Consider the following 27,145-nt stretch of genomic DNA (forward strand, 5'->3'; position numbering starts at 1 on the left):
GATTTAGGAGCATAATAAAAAAAACCCTAGGTGGTCAAAGTTAATCCTGAGCCCCCTCTACGGTATACCTCATAATCAAATCGTGGTTTTGGCACGTAGTACCCCAGAATTTAATTATTTTTTAAGAATAAGGGGATCCGAGGGGCTTGATTTTTTTGTTAGTCATAACCATACAAAGCAATAGGCAAAGAAGCCATAGGAAGTTGTTTAATATAAATGTAGAAATAATCAGGTAAAGGAAATGAAACTGGTCGAAAAGAAACCTGCTGCAGGTGGGAACCGAACCAACACCACCTTGATAGCAGGCCTTCACACACTGTTTCGTGACGTCGCGCCACTTGTCCCAAGCTTTCCACTGCCAAGTGTAGCGTGACGAAAACAGTGACGTATTAATCGGCGCGGCTTTGTTTCAGGCGTGCCTATTTGAATCTGTGTAAGTCGGGCCAGGTAGCATGACATCATTCAACAGCGTGGAGGCCTGATACTCTCTAGTTGGTGTTGACCAAACCTACATCCCTCGCATTATGTGTGGTGCTTTACCAATTAAGCTACTGCAGTGGCCATCCTTTCACCTACATTTTTGTGTTTTTGTGTTTTAATATGAGTTCTGGGAGGGTTAGCCAGCGCTGCTCATGGCCAAGGCGGCGGATATGGAACGCCCTTTATTCGTATGTGAGCATAGGAGCAGGCAACTGGCCAATAAACCCTTGTGTGCTACTTTATGGCATCAAGACTGCCAAATTCAAGGCCCTTGCTTTGCAATGAGCCAGAAGGATGAGGGGATCCGAGGGGCTAGATTTTTTGTTAGTCACAATAGTATGAAGCAGCAGACTGTTAGCTCTTTTTTTTTTTTAATGTAGTATTTGCTGCTGCTTGCTGTTTTTTAATGTATTTGTTGCTGTTCAGAGGAGCATTAGGGCTTGTCCTGATAGTTTATTAATGTATTTCCTCTCTATCTCTTGCTCCCTTTCTGTTCATGTGATCTGAACAAAGCAAAAATGTCATGTTGCAAAATAACATGTGAAATTTTATTCCTGACATTTTGTTGTCACTGTCTGTCTCGAGAAAGATGCTTGCAGGCTGTTGACGGCTTGTTATCTCTCCTGTGCTTAGGTGATGGGATTTGGTCTTTTTCTAATGGACGGAGAGGTGTGCAACATCAACAAACAAGACCAGAAGAAACGGATAAACATCAGCAAGATTGACAAGATATTCAAGGTCTGATTGTCATTTGTTGCCTACGCGAATTTCATTGGGCTTGTCCAAATTGTACTGCCCATTGTTATTGCACACGCGATGATGTAACTGTATTCTGTAGGAAATACTGAAAAGAATCAGTCATACTATATTAGTGTCTTCATTATTTCTAGTAGTTCTTGTTGAACTGGTGGATCATCTTTAGAAACATTACTGAATTAATTCAGCGGTGCTGGGAAAACTTATGTCGGAACATTCTGTTTGGGTTGCCTAAGACTTGCTTTATGTTCTTCACTGTTGTCATTGCACATTATAGTTGTGGTACTTTTGCCAGTGTAAATTCTTAGCTTCGCTAGTAGATGTGGCCTCCACTTGGATGCAATGAAAATTGTGGTCACAAATTTGTTGTGACAATCTCTGGTGCTCCTTGCAGGACACTAAAGAAAAAACTGACTTCTTCTGTAATAGTAAATCACCCTTTCACCAATGCCAAAACACCACTCTTACCGTGAGAAAACACTTGGTAGGCTAGAAAGAGGCACACAAACAAAAGACGGGTAGTGCTGCCGCCTTGAAGTTCCCGCACCAGCCCGCCATGATGTTGTGGATATTGACAGCATCTGCTAGGGTCTAGGTATTTATCTAGAGGTAAAGATTTACTATATTGTGTTCTAAAGGATCCAGAGGCTGAGTATGGCAAGTTTCAGGAGTTTCGACTGAGTCAATGCCGCCAAAATACGAAAAGGTACTTTGAAATTTGTGATGTCACGCTGAAGTACTGGCGTTCAGGTTCCAGTCCGAAATTCAGAAAGTGATACTTGGACCTTCATTTTCTCTTCTAATACTCAACACCCGCTGCCGTGGTGGCATAGTGGCTGTGGCGTTGTGCTACTAAGCCCGAGGGCACGAGATCGAATTCCGGCTGCTGCGGCCACATTTCAACGGGAGTGAATTGCAAAAACGCCTGTGCACCATGCATTGGGTGCATGTTAAAGATCACCAGATGGTCAAAATTAATCTGGAGTCCCTCACTACGTTGGGCCTCATAATCAAATCGTGGTTGTGGCACATAAAACCCCAGAAAATAATTTGAGTTTAATTTTTTTAATAATCAACCTATCATCACGAAATTAAGGACAACAGTTTTCAAATACTACTTTATCAGTCTAAACTAATTTATTGTTCTGTTTTAGTGTCCCTTTAAAGTACAAATAGGTAAAAAAAAATCTTTGGATTTATTGCCAGAAAATTAAATGTGGAACCTAGCGGCTGCTCCATTGATAGCCTCTTTTCTTTTTCGCTGGATTACCTTTTGATCCAGCCAGCACACATTCAGTCTGTGATGGGACAGTGGCCATTGTTTCCAGTTGCCAGCAAGCTCTTTCTTCTCTTCTCTATGTGATTGTTCTTAAAACATACTGATAACAAATATATTGCACAAGTGAAGTTGTCAGCACGCAAGCTAATGTTGTGATGCAAGATGAGATTGAGTGGTTGTGTGAAATACTGGTTGTGTTTGCTGTGCCTCTCCATTTGAGGCCGGTTTTGACACCACGGCTATTTGTGCTTGTTGGTGATATAGATCACCCACTTAGAATGTGGAAGGAACAAGTACGTTTACATAGAAACAAACATTGCAATATTATGCATTCTATTTGCACACTAAGAAAACTGCAGTTCTTACCAGATGATAATGTCAAAGGCCTTAGTCTAATGAAAAAAAAAAAAAAATAGAGCAATCTATTGCAGTTTTGCTTCTCTGTGATTTGAATTATGAATGCATTGTGTTTCTGTATTGTTTTTTTTTTTTTCTGCTCGTTGCAATGTCATGCAAGGTTTTGGTGCCCTATATGCATCCTTCAATGTCTGTAGCTTAAGCATACATTAGAAAGTTGGCACACTGTTCCACACTGTGAGTCGATAATGTTTATTTCCTATCAATACAAAAATTATGATAGAGGGGGTGGGAACAAAAGCGACATGACAGTCTGCTTGACGGAGTTCCCACTCCTATAACAGCAGGCAGCAGCAGTGGGGCATACAGTACAGAAACAGTTGGGTGCACAAACGTAATAATGTTGGTTCTGCAGTTGTGCCAATGAAGTAAAAATAATAATGAAAAGAATAGTCACTGGTACATACTTATACATAAATATATGTACACACACCACACGCACGCGGGCCAGCGACCATGTTGCAAGTTAGCATAGCACACGGCGTCCTGTTGGCGAGCGCTGTCCTCCTCTCGAGTGGCTTCGGCGAAGGTGCGAGCATTCTAGTCCGGCTCTCCATTCTAGCCAGTCGAGCTGCGACGCATACAGCTGCAGCAATGCCAGTGGCAGAGTTCACACCGTGCGCCGTGAACATGTGAAGATATTCTGCTTCACGCTGGCGTGTCTCTTGCCGGAGCAAAACGAAATTCACCCGGCGACGTCGTTGCCTTTCTGTGCCTTTTAGCGCAGCAGTTGTCTTAGGTGGTGCCATCGCAAGCAAAGCAGTAGACAATGAACTTCTGATGCACGTTGAAGCCGCAATCCGTAGGCGACGAGGTGTCACTGGCTAACCTGACCCGACATCCGTTCCTCGACTACTGGCGGTAGTTCTACCGCTGAATACGTAACACTGCCTACACGAGGCCACAGAAGTACCGTAAAAACCCGCGTATAATACAGACCCGCATATAATACGAGGTGTTATTTGGGGATAACAATAACGAAAAAAAAGTTTTCACCCGCATATAATGCGAGCGAGGAAAACCCACACAAAGCATTGAGAATCTAATCTCGTTAACTCGAACATGCTTAATTCGAACTAACGCTGTGGTCCCGTCAAAGTTATGTGTATTGCTATGGGCGAAAACGCCCGGTAATTCGAACGCGAAAGCATTTGCAACGGTTAATTCAAGCATACGGTGCACTGATAATGCCCTCAGCAGCGCTCCAAATCATGCAGCGGCGCCTCCGACCGGCATTGCTCCGACACCGCCATAGAGCAAAAGCTTACGATAGACCCCTCAACGCCACGTGGGTAAAAGAAAACGAAAAAAAAAAAAACGCGCGGCGGCAATTTCACTCTCAAATAGCAAGGTCGCCGTTTCACCGTCGCGCCGGAACACGCTTGTACGAGCCGACGTCTCGGCCAACTTCCCGACAACGGCAGAAAACGAAACTTCAGGGAAAGGGCTAAGTTGGCGCCGCACCGACGGGAGCGGCGGCGGGCGCGCGCGGAGCCAGTCGAAGGTGGGGGGAGCTACGAGGGAGTTGAAAGGGATGACGAGGGGAGCCACTGCCACCGAAGCGACGGCGTTGCCAAGGCCAAATGCGCTTATCTGCCGCCGTTGCAACTTTGCAACTGGGATGTCATCCCAGCCGTGAACGCTGCCCCCGGTGACGCCGAAGTGCCGCCCTGCGGCGAAATTTCCAATGGCCTCGGCAGCTAAAATAACTTTCCTTTTAAAGGCAGCTGGGTACTACTTTCGTGGTCCCGACATTGTGCGAGATAGACTAGCGAACGTGCCGATTCTTAGCGTGGTCAAAATGGCGCCCATTAAAAGCAGCAGCAGCCTACCGACGCCACCGCAAGATGACGCATACTCCGCTACGAGTCTTGATGATGATAGCAATGAGCAAAAACGAACCCAAAACTGCAAATTTTACGCTGAAAACTTCGGGATCCGCATATAATACGAGGCAGAAATTTTACATGGTAAAATTTAGAAAAAAACCTCATATTATACGCGGGTTTTTACGGTACATGGATTTGTCTGATCTTCGTGCTTGTGGATTTAGATGTTCTTGTGGCTTTGTCTATTGCGCTTTATGTGCCTTCATTGCCCTAAATTTCAGAGCAATCTATACTTTTCAAAGCGTAGAAGATGCTGCAAATGCACATAATCGCTACTAATTACAATGGTTCTGCTTGTCGAGGTGGCCAAATCGAAACGCGCCAAGCGTCTTAATGTACTGGCTTGCCTGCGATAAATTTGGAAGGGCGTTTTATGTCATTTGTCGATGCATGCATCCGTGGTGTAATGATTTCAATATTAGGCTTCTCTGCTAGAAGTCCTGTGTTTGAATCATGCCATTGGAAAATTTTAATGTATTTTATTGTATGATTATTTATTGTATAATTATTGTATGAAACTCTATGCGCAGCTACACTTAGTTCTTTATTCTTTGGCTACACCTCATTGCAGCCTCCGCTGCGCTGTGACTACCGAAGCGCTCCCTTTCGGTGCTCGTTAGTGTCACAATGCAGTACTTCGCTTCACCGCTCCTAGATGGCGGCGCCAGAGCTGACGTAGGACATTAGGCAAAATAATAACAAGAGCTTGGTGGTGCAACCCACCACCATTTTTCAAAGGGCACTCTCATAGCATCCATCCATCCATCACATCCGTTACATCCATTGCCAAAAATCAGTCGTGAAACCTGGCATAAAACACTTTCGTGTTAAAAAAAAAAAGCAATATGAGGCCTGCATTACCCTGTTGGAGCTAGGTCTAAACAAAATAGACCTTTCACTGCTTGTCCTGTGGGTGTGAAGGGGCACGTTGAAAGAACATAGCTCAACGAAGAATTGTAAGCATTTAGGTTTTCATTCTGTTGAATAGAGCCCTTCATGAACACTACTTCATTCATGTCTGTGCCCTTTCATGGCTCCCTGTAGGCTCTGGAGATGGTGCCACTGTTTGGAGACATGCAGATAGCACCATTCCACTATATCAAGTGCAGCCCACACTATGAGGCATCCCGGTGGCCATTGGCCAGTGCGAGCAGCCCAAGCCCCCAGTCTGACCTCTTGCAGCATCTGCCAGCCATTCGAGATGACTACGAACGCTACATCAGCGAACTCGCACGTCACAGTAATGAGGTTGGCATCTTCTTGTTCACTCTGCACATCTGCCTCTCTTGTACTGCTATGCTTTACCAGTATTTTAACATTTATTTATTTGTTTGATCATTTATTTGTTTATTCTGAATTGAAGGCAGGTGATGTGTCAGAAATCTGATAGCTGGGAGGACTTGCATATTAGTGCCTAGCACTGGCCACATTTTGCGGAAGATGCAATTCAAAAACATGCCAGGACTTAGCTGTGATTATTCCACAGCCATCTCCTGTAACAGAAGCTGTGTCTTTTGGACGATGTTAATCGGTAAATCTGAGAGTGCAGAGGAGTAGCATTGGGATGCGTTAATGCTGCCTCCCTGTTGAGTATTTTTTGTCTGAAGAGAACTGTTAATGTATCGTCATAAGAAAAGGTCTTGATATGTGCAGAAAAGGCACTGAGATACAGTGGAACCTCGTTGATACGATCTTCATTGGAACCGGAAAATCATCTGAAAATCGTATCATCCAATGTATTATCCTACCAAATCGTATTACAGTCGAACCCACCTATAACAGTATTCAAGTGCCATGAAAATTCCATTGTTATAACCGATAATTGTTATAACCGGGTTTCATGGGGAAAAGAAATGGAGGAATGGCAGAGCTGCTGTGAGAAAACTACAATGGCGGGGAGGCCAGTGCCCCACCCACCACCTTCCTCCGTTGTGTTGACTCGTTTAACTGTTTAACTCTGCTTCCTGCGCGCTCCGATCGCAAGTAACAAGTCACGGCTGTCGGCGTTCAAGAATGGCATTGCTATAGTAAAACCTCGTTAATTCGGATTTCACGGGACCGAAAAAATGTCCGAATTAACCGAATGTCGAAATATCAAGGGTACCAAGCAGATAGCAAACAAATGGTTTCTATGTCAACACGCTTTTATTTACTGAATGAATCAGCAGAATCCTGTTTCTATTTTGCACAAAAGCAGTGCGGAAGCTGCAATTCTCGTCATCTCGTGACTGATTAGCGCTCGCAGCGGCTAAGGCCTCGCGACTTCACGCTTTTCACTACCACGTGCATATCCCGATTGTTTTTTCGCCTGTGTCGCCATGCAGGTCGACGCCCATCGCGATGTAGACGGTGCTCTTCATCCTCGACAGCTTTGCACTGAGTAAAAACGAAACTATTGTTTGCTGCGGCCGCTGTCGACGCGATACTGGATGGCGACCTTGCGGTTCTGAAAGTGCGCGGCCGACACACGCACAGAGTCAAAACGAAACTACCGTTTGCTGCAACTCCAAACGAAACCGCGGTCGCTATCGACGCAATCATGGATGGCGACTACTCATTTATGAAGGCACGCGGCTGAAGCGCATACCGAGTCAAAATTAAATTACTGTTTGCCGCAACCACTGCAGACGAAAACGCGGCCGCTGTCGATGTGATCATGGATGGCGACTACGCAGTCATGAAGGCACGCGGCCAACACGTTGCTATGCTCAGTGGTACACGCATGAATAAAGGCTTTAAAGGCACAAATAGGCACGAAGCTTCCGGCGGTGCTGTCATTCCAGTACAATTTTCACTGATGACTATGGTGATGCAAACTCCGTCACTTCATTTCAGTGGACACTGACGCCGTTTTGACTCTATTGCGTCGCACATTTGCGGCGCTCCACCAGCCCAGCGCTATCAGCGCAGTTGGCGCAGTGCATTCATGTTTCGGAATGTGGCACGGCGTAGAGCTATGGGCACAACCCATTCATGTTCGGAGGGGTGGAAGGGCAACGAGACAGAGGCGCACGATGCTGGCGATGCGGAGAAGGATGGAAAACAGCGTGCGGCGGCGGGCAACGCCTCAAATTTATTTTATTTTCTAATTTTTATTTTAAAGGAGTTTGCATTCCATTCCCTTTCGGCACATACACCCAGTAGCCAGACTTCATCATTTTAACCGATAATGCAGCATGGGGGCATTGTAGTAAGTGGGTTATTTCACCATTGAAAACATACAAAAGTTGACAGTGCAGCAGATTCTCATTGTTATAACCGATATATTGTTAAAACCAGTATCGTTATAAGTGGGTTCAACTGTATCTGGAAAAGAAAAAAAAAAACGTCTCATCCCGAAAAACGTATTATGCAGAATCGGATCAACGAGGTTCCACTGTATAATGCTCTTGTGATCTTGTTTTTTTTTTAACATTCTTTATAATGAATCATAGTCTATGGAAGAGCGTAGTCTGTTTTCAAGCCCTTGAAACAATCTAAATATCATTGCAGGTCACAACAACCGTAAAAGAAACACCACGAACTGATTCAGAGAACAAGGAGCTGAATGACTTAGCTCTTAGGGGGCTCCAACTCCTGTCTGACTGGACAACTCATGTCACGGAGCTTTACTCATGGAAGTTGATGCACCCTACGGACCCACATCAGAACAAGGACTGTCCACAGGTTAGTATTTTTCCTACTGCATTTGCCAACGCAGCTAACATGCACTACTGTCAAGCTTAAAGTCTGGAGTTTCGCTGTAGCGTCTGCATTATATAATGCACATACTGTGTTATGGGTATGGGTATAAAAGCTAAAAAAAGCTAAAATTCATTGAAACTTGTGACTGTGAAACATATGGCAGCTCTAAATGCAACAGGCTCTCAAGATACGTGCATTGCAATAGTCATTTATGTTTTGCTTTGTTTGTAGCATGGACACCGTGCCGTGGCCTTACATTATACAAGGATATCAGGATTCATATTACTGTTTTGCTTGAGTTGGGTTTAATACAACAAACATTCATGGCAACAGCTGTCTATAATGATCTGTTTTCCTCAAATGCAGAAAAATTGTTGGAATTGTGCTCAAAAGTGCAATATAAATAAGTGTTCTTATGCATTGCAGTAAAGTACAGCACAACAGGAGTGCTGATGGTCTTTCAAACTTTTGAGCTTAGTATTCATGGTTTTTCGTCGACTGAATCTCCAGCTGTGTTACCTTTGTCTCACAGCTTTAGCTGATTTATAGGTTATTTGAAATATCATCAATGTTTCACCACGTGCTTTATTTAAACACTATGGTGTTCGGTCTTGAGTCTTCAATGTTGTGTATCATATAGCTTTCAAACCTGTAACAGCTTCTCAGCCCTTTCTTTACTATTGTAGATCAACTTTTATCTAGCAGTTCACCAGCCCTCGCTATTTTAGATAAATGAACTTGCATGATATTAAGCATCTCTCTCTCTCTCTTCTCCTTTAATTTTCTTCTTTCCCACAGGAGGCTGAGGAATATGAGCGAGCCACACGTTATAACTACACTGATGAAGAAAAGTTCGGCTTGATTGAAGTGATAGCCATGGTAAAAGGCCTACAAGTGAGTGTATACTTCAAGACATCTATGGTTCTTTCTTCATTAAAAAAAATGTTCATGTCTTAACAATATTCTGGAAAACTTGCTGAGCATGTAAAACCACGAGATAGCAGCACTTTAATATAAAAGAAATACTCCAGCTGTAAAATTTGTGCAGTTGCAGAAAGCATTGCCAATGGCTACAGCAATGCTGTGTAGCACTGTACGGAAATTGAAATGGCACACTTCACAGGCATTTGCAGTACAGCTCAGGCCGCTTATAACTTAACCACTTATAGTGCAGGGCCCGATATAATACGGTCTTTTCTGACTCCAGTCTATCTTCCCAGAGAAATCAATGTAGAGTAGAACCCCGCTGTTACGTTCCCGGGTGCTGCGTTTTCCCGGCTGTTACGTCGTTTTCGGCCGGTCCCGGCACAGCTCCCAAAGAACCAAATGCATTGGTAACTAGGGGTGTACGAATACTCGAATATACGAATACGAATTGAATTGTAACTTCTCGAATAGTTCGATTCGCGAATCGAATCTTAAGTATTCGGTTACTCGGATATTCGTTATATTCAGCGAGCCTAGTTGGCGGGTAATATGCGAAACACACTCTAAATACACAAAGTTTGAATGCCACGAACCTGATAGCACGCAGATTTAATTGTAGTCGTGACACAGCCGAACCATGAAACTGAACTAATACAGCCTTTTGTTTGCGCCGCTTGCACAGGCTGCACCATGTTTCATTTCCTTCACAAGCAAAAGTTGTATACAGTCGCCTACGGATTTTTTGGACTCCGAGAATTCGGACTTGTTGGATATTCCGGACTTCATAAATGCACCTTCCGGGTTCCCATAGAGCTAATGCAGTTTCACGATGGATTTTTTGGACGAATTTAGGCACCAAAGTTCGATTTTCCGGACTAAATCACTCGTTCCGAGCCATGCTACCCGTTCTTGGAGGACGCCATGTTGGAATTTCGCCGACTTGACCAGGCTTGGCTTTCAGTGGCCCCCTCTATGGCCTCCAAAATTGGGACACGCACGCGCGTGCCATTCTCTCGTCTTGGAGGCCATGTGCGAAGTAACGGGGCTCGTTTCTTCAACCTCCATGGCGATCTCCGTAGCCAACGCCGTGACGCTCTTGTCGACTGTATGCGGAGATGTCAGTCTTGCGCAAATACAAGCAAATCTGATCGCCTCCAAGCGTAGTATGAGGCAGGGCATTATTACACATTTTTTTATACCACTCTAAGCCAAATAAATTGTCTTTTTTAGAGTGAATGAGTTTTTCGGACTTCGATTTTTCGGACCAGTTTTCGAAGTCCGGAAAATCGGTCGGCGACTGTATACACTTGAGAGGAATCGGAGACTGCAGTTCGCGAGCACAAAAGGAAACCGCCCTAGCGAACCGCGAAACCGCGCACCACGGCGTGCTTGCATTGCCTGCGTGCCGTCGCTGCGTGGTCGACGCGGGCGGCACTCGCGCCACCTCTCGACCGCAGAGCCAACCAATTTCTCTCCTACTTTTGCAAGCCGGATAGAGGTGGCGCCAGTGTCTTCCCCCCCCCCTGTCAGCCCACGCACTTCGCGTCGTGACTCGTTGGCGTCGTTTCGCCGGGCAGTCCGAAACCACGAAGTCCCTCACTATCGCAAACTAAGCCGACGTGTTCTGCTCGCGAATTTCATCTGCGTTATCTGTCGGAAAACGTAGTCCGATGTCAGGGGGCGACATGACTGAACGAACGAAAAGTGCCATTTGGAAACATTTCGTAAAGAACGCGGCCCAAGAGGCTATGTGCAAAAGCGGTGATACGAATCTTCGAACGCCATCGAGTACGACGACGCCACTTGCGAACCATCTCAAGAACAAGCATTTTTCTTTGCACGGTGTGATTTTGAGAGACAGCGGGAAGCAAGGAAGACCAGAAGGCGCACAGCCGCTCGTCAAAAGTGCGCTGAAGTAGGGCAAGGACCTATCGCAGCGCGAGAGAACAGCGATAACCACCAGGATTGCCCGAATGCTGGCGCTCGACCTTCAGCCTTACATCTGTGTCAAAAATCGAGGTTTCAAAGAGCTGATAAACCACATGGAACCGTTGTACAAGATACCCAGTCGCACAACGTTTTCGAGGACAATCATCCTGGCGTTGTACAGACACACAGTCACGGCTGTCAAGGAGAGAATGCATGCGGACTTCCAGGAAGGCATAGAGTCGATCTCGTTTACAAGTGACATGTGGACGTCGAGGTCTAACCAAAGTTACATCAGTCTTACCTGCCACTACTTCGAGATGAGAAGCTTTGCATTGGACAACCGGGGTGTGACCGAGAGTCACACAGCTTGCAACATCTTGGAGCACCTGCAAGCAATGATGGATAACTGGGAGCTGCCACTGCAGAAAGTGTCAGTTTATGTCGTGACGGACGGACAATGCACGAAACTTCCGTGTGGCCCTTAGGGGCATTTCTTGCGTCCCAATGCAGTGCATGGGCCATACACTGCAACTAGCTATAAAAGATGCCAAGGAAGTAACAGCAGGAGTTCCTGCCATTCTCAATAAGTGTCGCACAATTGTTGGTCATTACAAACACAGTGCCCAAGCTGCGGCAAGACTGCAGGATTGCCAGCGACGGATGGAGCTCTCAGTTTTGGAACTTATTCAAGACATGGAAACAAGATGGAACAGTGAGCATGACATGCTCTCACGTCTTGTGCAGCTGAAACAAGCCGTCTGTTTAGAGCTTGCCACCTCTGAGACAACTGTGCCCAACCTGACACCACAGGAGTGGAAAGCAGTGGCTGGGCTCGTCAAAGCTCTTGAACCAATCGCATCGGCGACCAAAGATCTTAGTGGCTTTCCAGGGCAGGACGAGCAAAAGGAGTATGTGTTGGCAACTGCCTGTGACCCAAGCTAAGAACCTCTTTTGTGCTCAAACATTCCAGGAAACAAGGCTCGTGGAGCTTGCAAGAACGGAGTTGCAGAATTCTCCAGGAGAAGCATCAAGTGACTATACTGCAGCGTCAACATCTACAGCTCACAATGAGCGCGTCAGCAGTATCTGGGACAGCATTGAGAAGCTGGCAGCGTCATCAGAAAGAAGACACTCCTCCAAAACAGCCAACATCGAGGCGTTTCAGCGGTACCTTCGAGAGCCTACTTGCAGTAAGGACCAAGACCCTCTAGCATTCTGGAAAGAGACAGGCAAGCAACACTTCCCAGGACTGTGCAAGATGGCCATGAAGTACATGGGCATTCCAGCAATGAGTGTACCAAGTGAAAAGTTGTCTGCGACGGCTGGCAACATTGTTACGGCCCAGAGGGAGAAGTTGACCCCAGATCACGTACAACAGCTGCTTTTTTTGCATGAGAATTTGTAAATATTCGAGCTTCTATTAAATAATTTTGCTATTCGATATTCGATTCGATATTCAGCTTTTTTTTTTCTTGATTCGATTCGGTATTCGAGTCGAGACTTACTATTCGGTATTCGCACACCCCTATTGGTAACCCTGCTGTTGCGTCGCAACTGTGGGACAGTTCCCGCATCATACGTTGCGAACTGCCACCCCGCGCCGGCCCGAGCGGCCGTTTTGACTTTTCATGTCGCTTAGCTTGGTGGCTTGGTGATGGCATTGGCCGCCCAAAGTTCCGGGGGCAACAACTATGACGTATTTTCGGTTTCCGCCAGCAAAAGTATGGCCCTTGAGATCTGTATTTGCTATCTAAAGATGGTGTCTATGACACATTGTGGCCCTAAAATTGGCTTTGGGCGCGTAGGCGTATAAAGTCCAAGGGCGATAACGCCGTCGCCGCGCGCCGTATGCTGTATGTGTGAGTGAAAGCGTGCAAGGGGGAGCCGAAGACCGCGTCTATATCTTGTGCGCACAGGAAAAAAAAGTGGGAGGAAGCGCGCCTTCTTCCGTTGCGCTCGAGGGAGCGAGGGGGGAGGGATAGCGAGGCAGCGTTGTGCTCTGGCATTAACTGCGTACTGCGCGGCGGCGCGTGGTCGCGCGGGCCGTATCTTGAAAGCGATCTGCATTGGGGGCAGAGTCTAGGCAGTGTATGTGCGTCAGCAGCTCGTAGCTTTGTGCGTGCTGTGCGCTCTCAGTTTGTGTTGAAGCGATAGACAACAGCACGAAGGTCACTTCGATCGCTTCTGCAGCGGCGCTTCCTCACGCCAGTGTTTGACAGCGCTTGTCCGCGCTCATCGAGTGTGACGTGTTCACGTTTGCCTGTGGGCGCTGACACCATGCTTGTTAATATAGTTAATAAGCGAATGTTTACAAGTATATACAGATGATAAAGCTACTATCCTTACTTTGTATAGCTGTCTACTAATTTGCTATCGCAATCGATGCTTCGACTTTCGGGCGAAACTACGACTTTTTTTCACACGTAAGAATTAAAATAATGTTGTGTGCAGTTCAACACTACTCCCATTTCTCGGCTCTTGCGTTTCCCTGCTCTTACGTTTTTTTTTACAGTCACGTGAAAAACGTATCAGCGGGGTTCTACTGTATATGCGTACCGGTTATAATGCGGTTGCCGAAAATCCTGCAGACAAGTGAGGCAGCGAGCGCTCTTCTCAACGAGGCACACCGGACGAGGGGAGAGAGATCAGGGTGATGCAGAGGAAGAGACGCAGAGCGAGTCAGCGAACACGGAACGGGAAATTAAAAAAGTAATAATAATAAAAATAAGCGGGCGGTGCAGGGGTTACCTAGGCGACGGAGAAGCCTCCTGCCCTGGCCACTTGCCAGCTGTGTGCGGTCTGCATCGAACGCGTGCACATTGCCGCTCTTTGGCTCTTCAGTTTGTGTACGGAAAGTTAATAAAGTCACCAAGTGAATTTTTTTTACATGGACGGGGTCGCAAAAATGTCTGTATTATCGGGCAGGCCAGAAAAACAAATTTCTACAGTATAATCAATTTGTTGTTTTTGACAACTGACAGCACCGCGGAAAGATCACTAAAGGCTGCGAGTGTGTTTTGCGTTCGCCTGTCACAATGCATGTTGTCGCAAAGCGCAGATATTGCTCATGCGAACTTGACTCCGCAACGCAGTCAGTTTAAACTGCATTCTGCAAATTCCTCATTTCGGAACATTGTCCAGACGCGAACATTTACCGTGCGTACCCGTACGCGCACATACCAACTTTGCTATATTGGCCGGCTGATTTAGATTTTGGTAAATATGAGTCGGAGCACACTCGGCTGAGTAGAAATTTGGTGAATATGAGCTGGAGCAAGCTTGGCTGAGTAGAACTTTGGCTGAGTCTGTTCTGGCTGAGATGAGTTTGCCATAATTTTCTTTTATGTTGGTGAAACTGGAAGCTATGATTTGAAGGTAGATTAAAAGGCTTGATTTTTCCAGGACATCAACCAGGTCATCAACATTTAAAAGATCAGTTTCTCCATCAAGTTGTATAACAATATCGTTGACTGCAGTGTACTGTGCTGTTAATAGCTCTAGCTTTCTTGATGCATTAGCATTTGAAATGCTCTTGTACCCATGTCAAAGTTTTCATCTAGTGCATTCTTTCTTTTTGCTTGTGGCAGTCAGTGAAGTGTACTTCTCAGACACTTGACATTAAATTGTCAAATGTCAGCGGAGATCCATGCATCTCATTTAACTAGCATTTCTTTTGGTAATTAGGTTCTCATGAGCCGAATGGAGACAGTCTTCACGGATGCTGTCCGGCGACATGTATACTACGAACTACAGGGATTTGTGCAGTGCACTTTGCGTGAACCACTGCGGAAGGCCGTGAAGAACAAGCGTGACCTTGTCCGCAGGTTTGAAGACGTTCAGTATTTTCTTTTTATATTGCTTTTGGCAAGAAGTTAAATTTGCTATAGTGAGCATGGCAAATCTAGCTCACTCATAAATGCAAGTGTTGTAGCTGTGTTTTGGGGTGACATCACAAGAGCGCAGCAAAACCATCTTGTAAAGCAGCTGCGGAGATTCAGATTTGGAGGTGGGTGGTGTTTTTTGCCATGTCATATAGGGCAAAGCTACATTTCAAGAAGCCAAGGACACAGAGATATTGTACGTCATAAACAAAACATAGCCAGCAAGTATTAATACAGTTCTTGGTTATATTTATGTCTGCTACGTGCATGTATTGCTATGAGCTTGCACAAAGCTATGAGCTTGCACGGTCCCCTTGTGCAGCATCATCATGTCTGTTCGAGAGACGTGTGCTGACTGGAAACGTGGGACAGAACCCAACGAGGACCCAGCTCTCAGGGGGAAGAAAGACCCTGATAATGGATTTGATATTTCTGCACCGCGGAGAAATGTTGGCCCTTCCAGCACGCAGGTTCGCTCATTTTCATACTTTCTAGCGTGTAACTTGATTGTAACGCAACATAAAACAGCGAAGGACAATTAATAATTGACGAATTTTCATTGGCAAATGTTTAGATTTGTCTATCAGAGAGGGAAAGCAGCACGTTGCTGTTCATATTGGAGATATGTTGTAAGCTTGCTGAAACCTCTACATCCTTCTTCAAGGGCATAGAGACCAAAGGCTGATAAAAGGCAGGGTTTAACCTATCCTGCGCAGAAGCAGAGCTGTTGCTTGGACATGCAGTTGAGCCCCTGTGATATTCCTGGGATTCCAATTCTCTGTAGTCTGGAAGAGACTTCACTCTTCAAACTGATAACACTTCAGCATATCTTCTACTTTGTGGAAAATAAGAAAAGTGGCCTGTATGATGCTTAATGCAGTTATCTATTCCTGAAAAATTATCCTGCATGTATTCATGCCAGAGTTAAGCTGCTATGAAGTAATGAACGGTTTCGCCCAAGAGCAGGAAACCATGAATATTGGTCACCGAGTGCAGTTTACTGCATAAAACTGTGGTTAGGGCAGCATGCGGTTAGGGCAGCATGCATATCACATGGGCCACTTGGCAGCACTATCACACGTGCCTTGTGCCTTCTGCATGCATGCAAAACATTGTCCATCTTTTGCAGTTGTACATGGTGCGCACGATGCTGGAGTCACTGATTGCTGACAAGAGTGGCGGCAAGCGAACCCTGCGCAAGGATATCGATGGTCCCTCCCTCATGGAGATTGACAGGTTCCACAAGGGATCTTTCTACTGGAACTACCTACTCAATTTTAGCCGTAAGTCAACCTGTAGCTCGAGACAGGAGACGGTGCCACGTGACATTTAAATTTTTACACGATGTTGAATACAGTCGATCCCGGATATATCAAACTCGAATATATCGAATTATTGTCTATCTCGAACAGTTGTAAAATCTCATGCAAAAGTATATCGATGTACTATGCGCTCCCGTTCACTGACACATTCGATATATCGAACGCTGCTGCGCTCCTGCAAGTGTGCTTCTCCTAATGAAAACTCGATCGCTTCTCACGTCAGCAAAAAATATTTAATGAAAACAACTTTAAAACAGCACTGTTTTGGCAGATGCTGTCAAACAAGATATTCAATCTGAAAGGCAGTACATGCCATGCATAAAAAATGAGCAGTACGCTCCAGTTTAGCTCGCTGCAGATATGGATGGCTCGTGCAAACTGCAGCCGTTCGTTATTGGCAAGAGCAGATCGCTACTCTGCTTCAAAAATGTGAAAGGCCTTCCAGTCTGTTATGCATTCCACAAGAAAGCGTGGATGGCACTCAATCTGTTTACTGAGTGGTGCCGCGCATGAGATGTCGAACTGAAGATGCTGTGCCGCCGGGTTTGTCTTCTTCTAGACGAAGGCTTTCTGCGAACGACATTTTAGGATTCCGCAAGTGGCCAAAATGAATTCAACACCAACCTCCATTTGGATGGATCTTTACATTAGTTTGGATTTACCAAAACCACAGCACACCACATCTGCACTTTGCGAAAAGAACCATTGCGGCAACGGCGCGTAAGCCTCGTTGCTCTGTACTTCGCGGGTCCACGCTCAGCGTGTTTCATTCTCAGTGGGAATGGCTTTTCATTCTCACTTACATCTCGGTGAGAACGGCATTGAATGTTCTGAAAAGCTGAACAGCTATTTCGAAACCAACAGCGTGTGTAATGTCAGCAGTGGCCGGAGTGGCCACAGCAGTGGCCGGAGCACACAGAGGCCGGAGGGGAAGGGCAGAGATCAAAGGCAGTACGTACCGGCCGCAAGGTGTCGGAGTGCTGAGCGCCACGCAAGAGATCCGCGGACTTTTTAGGACGGTTGGGAAGCGAGGACAACTGGTCCCAACAGAAATTCGGTTCCGAAACCCGCACTTCGACGCGCGCAAGACGCACCGCAGTCTTGGGTCTGGGCGACGCGGGATTTCAGGTTTAGCGTTGCGAAAACTATTCCACAGTGCGAGTGACTTGCAACGTTTGTGAGCAAAAAAATAAGCCAACTTTTGTGCTGTTGACGTGGTCTCGGAGAAGCAATTTGGTAAGTTCTGGCTTTTCCCAATCTCGGGAAGCTTCAGATAGTCATATTTTATATTTTGAATTATTGATATATCAAACTTTTCCGCGATTCTCTTCGAGTTCAATATATACGGGATCATCTGTGTCTGATCATGCTTTTTGAAGTGCATGAATATAAGCACTCTGGTTTCATTAAGCTCATGAGTTATATTGTATACTTCTGTTAATTCAATGCCTGTTAATTAGCTTTATTAATTCGATTCCGACCATTTTTTGGGGCCCAAGCTTTAGTTTTTAAGCAAGAGTACTGTTTGGCTCATAGTGTGACCCCACCATCATCAGAAAGCTGTGGCAGAAAAATGGCACACATATCCTCCTAAGACCCCTTGTACAGTACATTGCACATTGCCTTCTACATTTTTTTATAAATTCAGTCGGAAGTGATTGCACAAAATATTCATTCTGGATATGAAGTATGGTGCATGTGTAACTGTAAAGAAGTGGCTTACTCATATTCTTGTCATCCCCTTTCAAGGAATTTGACACTTATTTATCTAGACCTCTGTGTCGTCCCAGACGGCCGAAAGCAACCTTGAGGTGTGTTTCGAAATCACTGAGATTCCGTGAAAATACTGGATGCGCCAGTAACATGGCAACGTGCTACAGCTAGTTGCGTCTTCATCTCTGTGTTTAGGCAATGAAATGCAGTTTTTACCATAGCAAATATGAGATGTTCACGTACATGGAGACGCAGTTTTTGGCATCTAACCGTAGTACTTAAATTTTTTAAATTGTTTTTGAAGTTCATAACATAAAAGTGGACAATAAGAACCACCTTAAAGAGCGATTATATCACGCAGTTGTGTTTGGGTCTCGGGAGGATATTATGTCATCGTCACCTAACTAAAAAAAAAGGGTGGCCACGGTGATGATATCCTCTGCCCCACCGCCACTGCTACTGCTCTGTAGCCAAGCGTGCCAACCACTGCACCACCGTTGCAACAGGTGACAGTGATTAATATCTTTGAGGCTGTGCACATAGTTGGGCTCTGCCTGGCAGGTAATTCACTAGATGGCGCATGGTAGGAGTGGCGCACTGTCAGCGCTATGCAGTCTTCATTGTTTGAAGTTGAATCGCTCACTTCTACATCATCGGGCAAGACAGCAAAGCATGGCCGGAGGCGTCAGCTCACTGCCAACAAAGTACGACACCATGCAAAGCGAGCAGCGAAACATGCGAAGCTGAGCTGCTGCAGCGAAATAAAATTCACCATCGAAGTCCCCGACAATGTGAATGGCAAAGACAGCGGCTGCAGAGGGAGCACGACCAACTGCAGCGAGGCAACGTGCACCCTTAAGTTCCCAACGACACTAAACTCAGTGACACACTTAGCGGCCAGTAATGCTCTCACATTTACGCATCATAAAAATTGCCTAGGTGCCCCCATAGTTTTTTTTTTTTTCTTCTATCCTAAAGCTGCCCTTCGCTGAATAATTCTAACTTGACCAGTGAGCATGTACGTGCCTGACACCTATGGTGGCCCAGTTAGTGACTTAAAAAGGTAGTGGCAGCGTGTCTCGATGGAGCTTAGGGGACAGCAAATGTGTTGAACACGTTATCACCTGTCGAGAACGCCTATTTTCGGCCTGCCCTAGGAAGCTTTTTCAAGCTATAATGGTAGCTCACATTTTCTGATTATGGTATTTACCCTGTTCTAATGCGCACCAATTTTTTTTTTTTTTTCCAAGGAGATTGGGCCAAGAATTGGCTATGCTGTGCAATCGGATACGAAACGAACTGTGTCCGCAGCATTCCTATGCTTGGCTGCATAACACGGCTGTATTGCGTGAAGCTGACTTTAGAAAATCGGTCACCATTTATGATGAAAATCTTTATTGACAACTTTTTAAAAGAGTGATGACGTGGTCGGAACCCCTAGTCCGGGATTCCATTGGCAAAGGCTGCTGCCCATGATACCTCGACGAGCTCTTATTGGCTCTCAAGGTCCGCCATTGTGACTCATGATACCTCGATGAGCTCTTATTGGCTCTCAAGGTCCACCATTGTGCAACGCATATTAGACCCATATCCTTTCTTGTTTTGCTAAAAATTGGGGTGTGCGTTATAATTTTATATTGTTTAGAGCTTTAATGCCATTTCTACATTATTATTCTATTTTAATACAATAGAAAGCGGGTGTGCATTTGATTCGGGGCCATGTTAGAAACGAGCAAATACTACCGCAAATTTAACCAGCGGTGTGTTTTGGTGTTTTTCTGCATCTTGTTTAATTCAACCTTCCAGATAATTCATTCAATTTTGTTGGTCCCCTCAGGGTCGAATTAATAGAAGTCGACTCTATTCAAATTAAGTTCAGCTTTGTGGAATTGATAGCTTTAGATGAAAGAGTGAGATGGTTTGTCTGTTCAGTCAGGAGAGATAAGAGCTGCTTTGGGCATGAATGCAGTAATGATTGAAGTTTGAAGCAACCAGAAATGGCACTGGCCAAAGGAAAGGTGTCAGGCAGCATCTAGTACAATCCCAAGGCTATTGAGTTGTGTAAGCAGTTGATAAATGATATAGCAAGGTAGAAGACTATCAGTAATAAGAACAGTGACTCCATTAGCAATAAAATACAGCTAATCAATGAATTGTTGATGGCCCAATGTGTAGTGGCCAGGTCTCGACATGCCTCAGTGAAAGCGTAGCTGGGCAACTTGGCCCATCTTCAAAGAAGAGACTGAACAGCGCCATCCACAAGGGACAGTGAAAGAATACGCAACAAGTGATGTTACATCACCATGAGAAACACTGCAGTTTATTTCTTATAGCCTTTGTTGCAGCTTCTTTTAGTGCCTCTGGTGGTTTGATCTGCGAGTTTTACTAAGCTCTGAATTTACTACAATGCCTGCTGTTAATGTCATTGTTGTCAAGTCACATAAGAACAAGGGCATTGCCTTCCTCCTCCTTGCCCCTCAAACAAACGAAAACAGCTTTGTTGAAATGATGCTTTTCACATTGTGATTTACCGGGACCTTTAAGTACACAGACATGTGCATTCCCAAGTACACTTAAGAAACACTACTGAAAAAATAGACCACTGACAAAGTTTTGTAGATTCTCTGGTTCAACTTGACAAGCAACTTATTGTATCTTTTGTGGAGATGGGTTTGGACAAGGCTTACCCTACGAACGACGGTCAGGAAAAGGGCACGACGCTCCTCCACTCCGCAACGCACAAAGGCGCTACGGCAGGGTTCGTCGACTCTCCGACACGGCGCAGAGAAGGCTTCGGAGTCAGATCGCCAACAAACACGGGTTTATTCACCCAAGGTACAGCTCAGTGCTACAGTCACGGCGCTTACGGGCCAAGGCTCGCCGCAAGACCGATCGAGTACGCGCGCCCGCTGCGCTAGGGCTAACCGGGTAGCGGTCCGCCAAGCGCGATAACGAGGAGTCGCGAGAACAAAGGTCTCATGTAACCACCTCGTTGCGAGCCTGTGAGCCTCTGCCGCGGCGAGGAAGCGCTCAGCGGACGAGAGCTCGGGTGGAGAGGGTGCCCGGGGGCCGCCGCGCGGGAGGCCAATCAGGGCGCGTCCCGGTGACGTGTTCTCGCGGGGCAAGTCCAATCCCGGGGGGGAGAAGCACGGTTTGCGCGGGAAAGTAAGTCCAGCGCGCTAGCCGTGTCCGCCATGTTGCCGTTACGGCGGCGGTTCCCGGGGATCGAGCTAAGCGCCACGCGCGAGCTGGGGGACGAGGCGCGGGAAGGCACCTCGATCCCCACACTTTTTACCCTAATCATACTTGTCACTTTTACGCAGGCTTCACAATATCTGTTGTTCTGTGCATATATTGATGTCTCTTCAAGTATCTACCCTTTCTCTTTCCACCCTGATCGCAGAAACATTGCAAGAGTGTTGTGACCTGTCCCAGTTGTGGTACCGAGAATTCTACTTGGAAATGACAATGGGAAAAAGAATCCAGGTAATTTCCCAATGTAGTAGCCCCATATGTAGGGACAGGACTAACATCTGTATATCGCTTAGTTATTATCTGCATTCTTATACGTGATAACAGTTACAGTTACTTTAATTTAGCTTGTCAATATCGTATTGTTAATTGTTACTCCTTGACAGTGACCTCCTTTGGAAGGCATTGTCAGTAGAAACGTGCTGCTTGTTGCTAGGTGGTTGTTTAGCATTTCTTGTGTCTGTATACATTTTTAATGCAGTGCTTCATTTGAGAAATTGGGGGTTCAAATAATTTCAAACATTGAAAAATTGTCGAAGCAGGGCAAAATCTAAGAATAAAGTTTAATCCCACAATACCAATTTGATTTAGTGTTTGCTGTGTAGCTAGCTGACTACGTATGTAAATCTGGATGAGCAACTGAAGATGTTTAGTCAAACAGCACTTTATGTATAGTGGCCATCTAGCTGGCCACCTGAGGGATGATGGATTCCTTGGTGCTTGGCATTCACTATTTGTTTGATGGTTATGGCTGTTAGTGCTGCTAGCTTGGATATTTTTTTGCCTTTCTCTTGCAACGTGCATATCACTGCGTTCTTTCACTGTGCCTGATATGTAAGAGAATTGAGGATTATCTTGAAAAGCAGACTTCAGCGCTGGCATTTGTTGGCTGGTTTCAGTTCCCGATTGAAATGTCCCTTCCGTGGATCCTGACCGATCACATCCTGACCACAAAGAACCCTTCCATGATGGAGTGAGTGTCTTCATTGCTTTTGATGAAACCCTGGCTCATGTCGTGCTTGATGAAGGCAGCGTTACATTGATTTGTTGGATGATAAAGCTGCATGAATAACAATATGTAAAGTTGGGCACTTTTGTAGATATAGCCTTTTAATAAAGTACTTAGGACTTACAAAATCATTCATTATACAAGTCACTTCATTGTAAAAGTCGCGCACCTCACAGCTCACAATAAAACAGGGACAGAATTATTGCTTCGTTATACTTCGTTATATATATTTAGAGATGTTTGTTATAGAGGCACTCGACGGAATTCACTTGAAAAAAAAGAAACGGGAATAAATACAGTATTTCCGCAGGTACTGCTCAAAATAATTAAAAACAGTGTAATAAATATAAAACATACTATTTTTTACAACATATTATGAGGCAGTGCACATCATGAAGTCTGCTATGATTGCAAATGGGCTTGATAATTAAATTCTACTTTTGAAATATTTCGTAGTTTCACTTATTACTTGTCCCAAACAACCTTCTTCATGCACTTCAGAGTGCTGTAAAAGCCTATCGTAAAGGCATAGATAGAGCACATGTGCAACTGAGCCCAAAGTGTGTACATATTTTTTAAATGTCCTGGTTGCAGATTTTTTTGTTTCATTTCTTATTTCGTTCTTTATTTCATTCTTTTGTTTTTAATGTTGCCAGGGGTTTTCCTGCATATCTTTTCACAAGTAAGACACAGTTGTGGGTCATTACTGGCTATGTATCACTGTGTTTCTTTGTCGACCATTTTTTTGTGCTGCTTTTTCAAAAATGTACGCTCTGTATGTTTAGGATTTAGTATTTCTGGGATTTACAATGAAACGCAAAGTTCTGGGGATTACTACCTGTTTCTTTTTTGATGAGTGCTACTGCAGACTTTCAACTGGTGTGATGCACAATATTTTATTAATTATATTGGTGGTTTGGTTACATTTCTTGTGATATACTTGTAAAACGTCTATAAATTCTCCACAGTCATCAGTGCTGTAGAAATTAATGGCCTTGCTTTATATGCCTGCTAGGAAGTGCTTCACCTAAGCACTTTTTCTATGCTGTTGGTGATCTCACTACACTGTAAAAGTGTAAGGCATATCTGTAGCAAGAAACATGTGCATGAGCTTAGTTGTCATTATAATACAGTTAAACCTGGATATAATGAAATTTACAAATTGCTGAAAAACTTCGTTATAAAGAGGATTTCGTTATATGCAGGTTCGGCACGAAAATTCTAAAAAGAAATGCTTACCGTATTTACTCAATTCTAACGCGCCCTCGATTGTAATGCGCACCCGTCTTCCGTGACCAAAAGAGAGGGGAAAAAACTCCTTTACAGTACTGTGCACCTCATGCTTTCACACAGAAATACAACTATCGCTCAAGATTCACTCCCAATACACTAAAGTAAGTAAAGTTGCGATTAACAAAAAAGTCCCAGTTTTGCCCGAAAGGCGAAGCATCGATTGCGACAGCAAATTAGCAGACAGCTATACGAAGTAAGGATAGTAGTTTTATCAGCTGTATAAACTTGTAAACATTCGCTGTTTAACTAGATGGCGATTTTGTCTTCAAGAGTCAATATCTTGCATTTCTTCGTCGAAGCACTCATCCTTGGAATGTCACACCAGGTACTGGATGCATGGACGCGTGTCGTTTCGCACAAGCGCGAGGCGTCAGAAACGAAGAGCGAGTGACACGATGGTGTCGTAGCGTCGTATAGTGTCACCTAGTGTCATGTTAGTGAAATGAAGCAGCAGAAACTTGCACAGGTAACCAAAGAGTGGCGCTGCCAGTGCGTTGAAAAAAACGAATGCTTTTTTTTTTTTTTTCCGTCGGCAACATCAACTGGAAAAGGAGAGTGCCGGCTTGGCGGGCTAGACCAGCTGCAGCAAGCGGTGGGATCAGGTTTGAATGAAGGGAGGGGGAAAGGTCACACCCACGGTGGCAAGATCGCCGGGTCGAGGGATGCAGGTCCGCCTCGCGCACGCTCGCACACGTGCGCTCGCTCTCGCCTTGCAGTCGCCGTGAATTCGAGCGCCGCGACGCCGCTGCTTCGCATTCCGTCGCGGCGGAGAAGGTGCTTCCGGTTGCTGCTCGCGCTAAAATGACAAAATTTGGGGCGAAATCTCTAGGTTGTCGGCGGGGAAAATTTATTTCGAGAGGGTCTCCCGCTGCCACTTCGTTACGTAGAGGTCTCAAATACATGTGCTTCTATGGAGTAACGACAAAGAATAGAAAAACTTCGTTATAGCCAGGGATTTGTTATATATGGAGGTTCGTTATAAGCAGGTTTAACTGTACAGCAATTTTGGACATGCAGTGAATTTTGGCAACATGTCGGTGTTGTATTTTTGTAGAGTTTGCAGTGGAGTTTTGTTAATCACAGATACAGCAGTTCCTGCAAGAGCAGCTCTAGGGTCAAAGCACCCCAGATTTTTTTTTTTTCTAGATGTGATGCTTTATTGCATTGAAACAAAACCTTTGTTGCTTCTTTCTGCCTCTTTTTTTAGTCTTCTGGAAGTCAAAACCGAGCCAGAGGGTGTGACCTTTTGCTGCTAAACCAATCTTAGCAATACGTTGCTCCAAGTTTTTTTGTTTTAATTGGCCTTGTATTATTTCCACAAGCAAATCTTTTATTCAGGGTTCTTTCCGTTTCTTTTCTTTTTTCAGATGTGTGCTGTACCCTTTGGACTTGTACAACGACAGTGCGTTCTATGCCCTCACTAAGTTCAAAAAACAGTTTCTCTATGATGAAGTGGAGGCCGAAGTCAACTTGTGCTTCGACCAGTTTGCGTACAAACTGAGTGACCAGATATTTGCCTACTACAAGCACCTGGCTGGCAGGTAAGGACAACCTAACTTATACACTTTTCTTTTAAATACTTTCTTTCAACTTGTAAGAATTTTTGGAATTCTCACACCTAATACTGCCTTGTCATTTTGAAAACAATTGTATATATGACTCATCTTCTATGAAAAATAGCATGCACATTTCAAGGGTAGTCGAATATAGTGCTGGTACTTACATTGCAAAAGGTAATCCAAGTAAGAAAGATTTGATGAAACAAATTCCTGTTGTCTGTGTAGTATTCTTTGTTGATCTTTGTGTTCAAACATGGTGACTTAAGCATCTGTTTTCATGAAACCTACAGCTGTGCAAATGTTAACATTCTTTGTGATTAGAAGCCAGGATTCTATGCAATGTGGAATGCTGCAAATGTATTGCAAATGCAGCATTGATGCATTGACTGGAAGCAAAGCTTACTTGGTTACTTAGCTTGTCTGTCACTTGTACTTAGGGTGATGGAGAAGCTACACGTTTCGTATCGTGTTGAGGCAGCTGACTGTGTGGCGCTCTAAACAATAGTCAGGCATCATATTTTTATGCTTGAAGTTGAGACAGAGATAAATAGAACTGGAGCTAATGTGTGATTGTTGGGAGCCCAAGTCTCAACTTAGCATGTGAATGTATTTCTGTCTTTGAGCACAGCATCCTGCTGGACAAGCGCTTCCGCGTGGAGTGTGCAAGCAACTCAACTTTGTTTCCCTACCCCGTGGCCAATCGGTATGAGACTCTGTTGCGGCAGCGACACGTGCAGCTGCTGGGCCGCTCGGTAGATTTGAACCGCCTGGTTGCCCAGCGGTTGGGTGCTGCGCTCCAACGGAGCCTGGAGCTCGCCGTTGCACGCTTTGAGGCGCAGGACATCACGGGTGTTGTGGTACGTTTATGCTGCAGTCCTTCTCTCCAGTGGGAGTGGACAACCACTTTTTGGCCTCGTGGAAACAGCTTGCAACTGACTTAGAAGTGTGAGAAGCCGCCACTGGGAAGCTGCCAGAGATGCCCTGTTATGTTATACGCTCTGTTTAGAACATTTTTGTCAACAAGTGCACAAAAGCAAACGAAAATTCAATTCAAAACAAAACGGGGAGCTCTGGCTTAGGGTTCACACAGCATAAACACAATTGGTATCAGTCACAGTTTTGTCGTGGCTGTGCAGGTGGGCAAAGGTTGGTCTCTGGCACTAAAAGATTGGCAAGGTGGTGGCTTTGTAGCATTGGCTTCCGATTATTAATTTGGCAGCCATGAAACTACCCGGGACCCTGTACTCCCACCTCGACTATTCTCTGTGCACTTAGGTACTTGCCCTGTTTTTAACACGATAGCGTTAAGGGCCCCATGTCGCAGGAGATCCGGTGTCGGCATCAACATCGGGGGTGTTGCCCGGCCAAGAAAATGATCCCTTACCACCCCAAACGCCCCTCCTTGTGGCGCAAGGCGTTAGTGAACAAAAATTGAATTTCTCAAAGTAATATCTGTGAAAATCGTAACGTACGACTTAACCACAACCTGCAGACATGATAGCGTCGGATTGTAAATTGAATGTACGAGAAAACAAAATTCTGTTACGAGGAAAGTGAAACACAAACCCCTTTTCCAGCATTTCTACCATAAAACAGCGGCGCGCCGGGGTAGGTTACTTGCTCGAATACTATCTAGATGGCACTCGTGTCCTCGGCAAGTCAAACTGGGACTTCGCCTGCCTAAAAGCCAGAGTAGATGGAGCGAACTTTCACGACGAACTTCATGATTCAAGTAAACATGCGGGAACACGACAC

General features: G+C 45.1%; 1 protein-coding gene across 2 annotated transcripts in view; it reads left to right on the forward strand.

Annotated features, from left to right (window-relative positions):
- The window catches only part of LOC119450201 (cytoplasmic FMR1-interacting protein), a 71,758-nt gene that overhangs the window by 14,082 nt on the left and 30,531 nt on the right, over nucleotides 1–27,145 (forward strand). For both annotated transcript variants that reach the window (XM_049665704.1, XM_037713587.2), the window contains 11 exons: nucleotides 1,114–1,218; nucleotides 5,866–6,069; nucleotides 8,314–8,487; nucleotides 9,304–9,399; nucleotides 15,046–15,185; nucleotides 15,565–15,712; nucleotides 16,372–16,525; nucleotides 21,681–21,763; nucleotides 22,429–22,502; nucleotides 25,199–25,372; nucleotides 26,019–26,247. In XM_049665704.1, coding sequence (XP_049521661.1) covers nucleotides 1,114–1,218; nucleotides 5,866–6,069; nucleotides 8,314–8,487; nucleotides 9,304–9,399; nucleotides 15,046–15,185; nucleotides 15,565–15,712; nucleotides 16,372–16,525; nucleotides 21,681–21,763; nucleotides 22,429–22,502; nucleotides 25,199–25,372; nucleotides 26,019–26,247 — 1,581 coding nt within the window. The remainder of the gene's footprint in view (nucleotides 1–1,113; nucleotides 1,219–5,865; nucleotides 6,070–8,313; nucleotides 8,488–9,303; nucleotides 9,400–15,045; nucleotides 15,186–15,564; nucleotides 15,713–16,371; nucleotides 16,526–21,680; nucleotides 21,764–22,428; nucleotides 22,503–25,198; nucleotides 25,373–26,018; nucleotides 26,248–27,145) is intronic.

This window comes from Dermacentor silvarum, chromosome 4 (genome assembly GCF_013339745.2).
Source record: "Dermacentor silvarum isolate Dsil-2018 chromosome 4, BIME_Dsil_1.4, whole genome shotgun sequence".
Classification (NCBI taxonomy): Eukaryota; Metazoa; Arthropoda; class Arachnida; order Ixodida; family Ixodidae; genus Dermacentor; species Dermacentor silvarum.